Source organism: Haliotis cracherodii, unplaced genomic scaffold (genome assembly GCF_022045235.1).
Source record: "Haliotis cracherodii isolate W230 unplaced genomic scaffold, xgHalCrac1.p SCAF_23, whole genome shotgun sequence".
Lineage (NCBI taxonomy): Eukaryota > Metazoa > Mollusca > Gastropoda > Lepetellida > Haliotidae > Haliotis > Haliotis cracherodii.
The window spans coordinates 2,301,584-2,307,583 of NW_027266279.1; the positions used below are offsets into that span (position 1 = coordinate 2,301,584).

Genomic DNA, 6,000 nt, shown 5'->3' on the forward strand with positions numbered 1-6,000 from the left:
GTAACAGTCATATATACTTGTAGTCGTTCAGTGAGTGAGTGAGTGAGTGAGTGAGTGAGTATGGTTTTACGCTTTTAGCAATATTCCAGCAATATCACGGCGGGGGACACCAGGAATGGGCTTCACACATTGTACCAATGTCGGGATTCGAACCCGGGTCTTCGACGTGACGAGCGAGCGCTTTAACCACTAGGCTACCCGACCGCCCCTGTAGTCGTTCAGCTACAACATATCCCGACAGAGATAAGACGGTTGCGTGAGTGAGTGAGTGAGTTTGGTTTGACGCTGATTTTAGCAATATTCCAGCAATATATGACGGCGGGGGACACAAGTCATTGGCGTCACTCACAGTACCCACGTGGGGAATCGAACCTGGGCTATTGGTGTGACAAGGGAACGCTTAAACCTCTAGGCTGCCCAACATATCCCGACAGGATAAGAATAATGGGGGTATTGTCACACCGGCTCCATCATTCAAATGTTGACACCATGTAACATCATAAACACATACCTCTTCTCCCCTTTCTTGAAGCCATTTCTGTTTCTATTATTATTATTTCTAGACCTAATGGCAAAAGTTGAAATGTGGGGGTTCTTCAAAAAGTGCAAATCATTGATGGAATGGGCTTTTTAGCAACGTATCGGAATGAGTAGGGGCACAAAAACATCTTAAAACCAATGTGGTGGAGATTCTAAGGACTGCGGGATATGAGAAACTAACGTCATTCTGCATGGTCAAAGATATGGATTCCTGGAAGGGACATTTCCGCATTGTCGAATTGTTGCGCTTTGGTTAATTTTAGCACATTTTGCTTGTTTTTGTAACGGTGACAACGCGACAATGTCCCTTTCAGGATGCCATACAAACCTGACTTAACAGTGTGCATGGCAATAAACATTGTAAACCTCAAATGCAAGCAATGCTTGAAGTTCACATCATGAATACATCACAATTGATAACATACGTGTTGTTCACATGCTTACATCACTATAAACGACATACGTGCGATTCACATAATGAATACATCACTATAGGTGGTTAACGTGAAGTTTACATCATCAATACATCACCTGAGATGGTATAGGCGTAGTTTACATCATGAATACATTACTAGAGATGATATATGTGTAGTTTACATCATGAATACACCACTCTAGATGATATACGTGTAGTTTACATCATGAATACATCACTATAGATGATATACGTGTTGTTCACATCATGAATACATCACTATAGATGGTATACGTGTAGTTTACATCATGAATACTTCACTATAGGTGGTATACGTGTAGTTTACATCATGAATACATCACTATAGATGGTGTACGTGTAGTTCACATCATGAATACATCACTATAGATGGTATACGCGTAGTTTACATCATGAATACATCACTATAGATGATATACGTGTAGTTTACATCATGAATACATCACTATAGATGGTATACGTGTAGTTCACATCATGAATACATCACTATAGATGGTATACGTGTAGTTTACATCATGAATACATCACTATAGATGGTATACGCGTAGTGTACATCATGAATACTTCACTAAAGATGATATACGTGTTGTTTACATCATGAATACATCACTATAGATGGTATACGTGTAGTTTACATCATGAATACATCACTATAGATGATATACGTGTTGTTCACATCATGAATACATCACTGTATACGATATACGTGGAGTTCCCTTTTCCAAAATAAACTACAAATCTAATATTTATGTTTGTTTGTTGTTTAACGCCGCACTCTGCAATAGTCCAGCTATATGACGACGGTCTGAAAGTAATCGAGTCTTGACCAGACAATCCATTTATTGATATCCCTAGAATCGATCCACAAAAATGGGATACGATGACATGCATCAATCAAATCAGCGAGCCTGTTCATCCGATCTCGTTAGTCGCCTCTTACGACAAGCATAGTAACCTCTGAAGACAAGCGTGGGTTACTGAAGATCTTCACGGGTCCTTTCGCATGGATGTTCGCCAGTATGACAACCGTCCAGTGAGACTCTCCATATTAGCTCCATCTGGTACTTTACACCAGGAGCTACCCGAGAAGTTCCTGGACACCCTCAAAACAGGAAATATTGTTTCCAATAAAATCACAATAATTGTGAGACAGGACCATTCAAACGTGTGACGAAATTATGTGACTCTAACGACAAGCATGGGCTGCTGAAGACAGTGTACGGAGTTATGGCAGTTGACTATGATTTGCAGACGTCCGGATAAACAAAGTTTTCGGACTAACAGGGTTTCCATTGTACTGATGTAAATATATTAAACTGTTCATGTCGTGAGACGATGATACCACATACTGTCATGAAAAACTTTCCCTACAATTTTCACCACAAGATTTTTTTTTTGCTGAATAAAAGCCATGAGGCAATATTCATCCTGGTTCCGGGCTATTCACAAACATAAGACACTTGCGCCATGTATGGATAAAACCAACACGTAGGCAGTCTGTATCCACGTGTATGAAGAGGTCAACAGTGAGAGGTACATTTAGTCCACTGTGGTGTGGAGATTAACTGTGTTTTCCGAGGGTCTCGTGGTGGTCCAGTCTCTGCTGACACGGCTGGTGGGTCATTATAACTTGCAAGAATATCATCATGATGCGATGTGTTTTTTGTGTGTGTGGAAGTATAAAAAGTGATGGTTGGTAGCGAGACTGTCACTTGAAGCCACTTGGTCAGGCAGGCAAGAACATGAAGCACATCACAGCTGTATTATGTATTGCGCTAGGTACGTGGAAATATGTGTGGGAATGTCAACAGCGTGCCAGAGTGCATACGTTTTGTTTACGTTATATTCAGAGAATTATTTTGTAAAAAGACGATTATTGAGGTATCTTAATGATAATCGACAACCTTCTCCAAACATTAAACAAAACTCATATCATCTGATAAAGCTGTTGTTTTTAATTGTTTTGTTTTCGTTTGTTTTCAAAATTGTATATTTGACCAAAACTAAACACAATTTGTAAATTTAGTTGCAGTTGCCTTCTTGACTGTGAGTGAAGGTCACGGACACGGACATGGCCATGGTCACGGTCATGGTCACGGACACGGTCACGGTCATGGTCACGGACATGGTCACGGACATGGTCACGGACATGGTCACGGACACGGTCATGGTCACGGACACGGTCACGGACACGGTCATGGTCACGGACACGGTCATGGTCACGGACATGGTCACAGACACGGTCACGGACATGGTCACGGTCACGGACACGGTCATGGTCACGGACACGGACATGGTCACGGACACGGTCATGGTCACGGTCACGGACATGGTCACGGACACGGTCATGGTCACGGACATGGTCACGGTCACGGTCATGGTCACGGACACCATGGATAAATTGGAACGGGTATGAAACCTAATATATAGGGACAGCTCAACTTAATTACGTGGCATGTAAAACTAAAACGTTTGTATCCAAAATCATTTGTTGATTACAAAGTAGATCTTTAAATTCCTTGCAACTAGTGCCGATTTCCATATGATTACTATGAGGATTATAACTTATGTTTCAGATAAAACGTTTACTCGCTGGCGAAGCGAATTTTGCTGCATCACTTGGAAGATTATGGGTTATATTTTCTGAAAATAAACAAAACTTACAAACAAGTATTGTATTTTGTCATTCCATATTAAACATGGGTTTCAACTCGAGGGCACAGTTTCAGGTACCCCATCACTACTGGAATCAGTTGCCGAGTGTTGCGTTCCCAAACTGTAGTTTCCATTTAACATCCAAAAGACACTTGACGTGTGTACCAGGCCCGAGACTGTCTAGCATCACTGTAGTATAGGGGGCATGGGGAAGCGGTGGCACTGTCGCATGAGGCGCCGCAATTCGCTGTACACAGTTAAGAAACACAAGTCACCTGCATTCCTTCCCCCCCCCCCCCCCCCCCCCCCCCCCCCCCAAACCCAGGGTTTCATATATGTGATATTACTGGTATATTAGTCGTAGGTTTGCACTAAAGTGGTAAACCTCTAAGACCTGTATCTTTCAGGATTTCGTCCAACCAAAGGAGTCCGTATCTAAAAATAGACGCCCTCATGCATATTCGTGACCATCTCCACACGCGAGCCGATGGTCATATGCATATGCATGAGGGCGTCTATTTTTAGATACGGACTCCTGTGGTCCAACATCAAGCAGAAACACAGTTCAAAGCGGCGTAAAACTAAACTCACTCACCACAGATCCCTATACAAGTTTATACGTTTATACCATTCAACGTATGCTGAGATACTAACCCCTGACAGTGTGTTCTCTGCTCTGTTCCCGAGATCATCCTGATGGTTGTAGAGCATTATGACTGCGTTTGTTTGTTTGTTGATTAACGCCGAACTATTCCAGCTATATGATGGCGGTTTGTAAAAAAATCGAGTTTGGGACAGACAATCCAGTGATTGACATCGATCTACACAATCAAGATACGATGACATGTAACAACCAACTCAGCGAGCTTGACCACCCGATCCCGTTAATCAATTCTAACGACAATCATGGGTGGCTGAAGATCAATTTTAATCCGGATCTTCACAGGGTGCGTGAGTGAGTTGGGTTTAACACTCGTTTCGTTCCGTTCAGTGTAGGATCCCAGCTAGAGTGAGGCTCGTCGGAGACATTTATCACTTTGGTGAAAGGAATGCGCATGGGTGAATCTCAGATCCAAAACAGTGGATCGCGGCACAGCTAAGGGACACAACTCGTGACCCCACAACACGACGTGTCTGCAAGCTCCTCACAGCGATAACCCGTTCGCTCTCTAAACTATCGCAGCCAACAGGCACAGCTCCACTACGCCCTCTGCGCCGTACACGTGCATAGAGATGGACTCTTAGACTAACGATTTGTATATACTTTTGACAGAAACAAACAAGTCTATTTAAATCCAGTGAGTTGGGAGATTCAGATACGCAATATCTAGACGTGCTTCATTGAGAGCTTTAGCATTGCTGTAAGGTTGGGCAGAAGGCAAAATAATTTCGTTCTTGTACTGTGAGACAGACTATTCGACTCGTGTCGGTTTGTTTTCAAACACGCTGTTTGTTTTACATGTCAGTTTCAATTCATTTCAGCTATCATGTTCTTATTGCGTGACAATGTAAAGAGGTGTGTGTGGGGTGGGTGGGGGTGGGGGTGGGGTTGGGGGAGTGTAGGGGTAATGAAACAACCACGAACACATGGAAAGATGTGGTGACATCTAATTAACATTAACAAAATTATTTGTAATCTTGACAATGACATTCCCAAAGACATTCCCACATATATAAACATCACATTCGTTTAGGGTTTGAGGGAAAACGTGTAAGATTTATGTAAAGGCCGAGATTATACCGGGAGGTTAACATAGGTGTCATGTGCTTGGAAGGGACTAAGCATACTGATGCACGACCGTCACCCTTAAAGAGCACAACTTCCGGCCACTTCCGGTCACTTCCGGCCTCTATCACAAATAAAACAGACACGCCGTGATATAACTAAAACACTACTGAACTTCGTTACATCCAACTCACTCATTCATTCCGACTTGCCAACCCACGTACGGGGTTGGGGGAAGGGAGCAATCAATTTGTTAGGACCCACGAAACATTATTTTTTCAGTGAACGATTTACATTTTTGTTAACCCTGAGGACAAACTATTTTCATCATTTCCGGAATCAACCCAAGCCGCTCCATCCAAAATAGTAAATGGCCAGTCCTTTAATTAACCCAACTCAGCATGGTAGCCTAGTGGTTATAGCGTTCGCTTGTCACGCCTAAGTCCCGCATATGGTTTACGTACAAGTTGTGCACCCATTCTCGGTGTCCCACGCTGTGGTGTGCCTGGTATATGTCACGTACTGGGAATCGACAGCCTCCATGCACTAGACCATGCCCAACTTTAAAGGGAACCTATTTCCTTCTTTGATGCGCGAAAAATAGAGAAACACACAATATTCACAA

General features: G+C 42.8%; 1 protein-coding gene across 1 annotated transcript; it reads left to right on the forward strand.

The window, feature by feature from the left end:
- The first annotated feature begins 3,065 nt into the window (after positions 1-3,065).
- Positions 3,066-3,410, forward strand: LOC139471912 (uncharacterized). The gene has a single exon (XM_071254421.1). The coding sequence runs from the start codon at positions 3,066-3,068 to the stop codon at positions 3,408-3,410; it is 345 nt and encodes a 114-aa protein (XP_071110522.1).
- Positions 3,411-6,000: the final 2,590 nt, after the last annotated feature.

Excerpts from the sequence above, each read along its gene's own strand:
- LOC139471912 (XM_071254421.1), top strand. The coding sequence starts at position 3,066 with ATGGCCATGGTCACGGTCATGGTCACGGACACGGTCACGGTCATGGTC.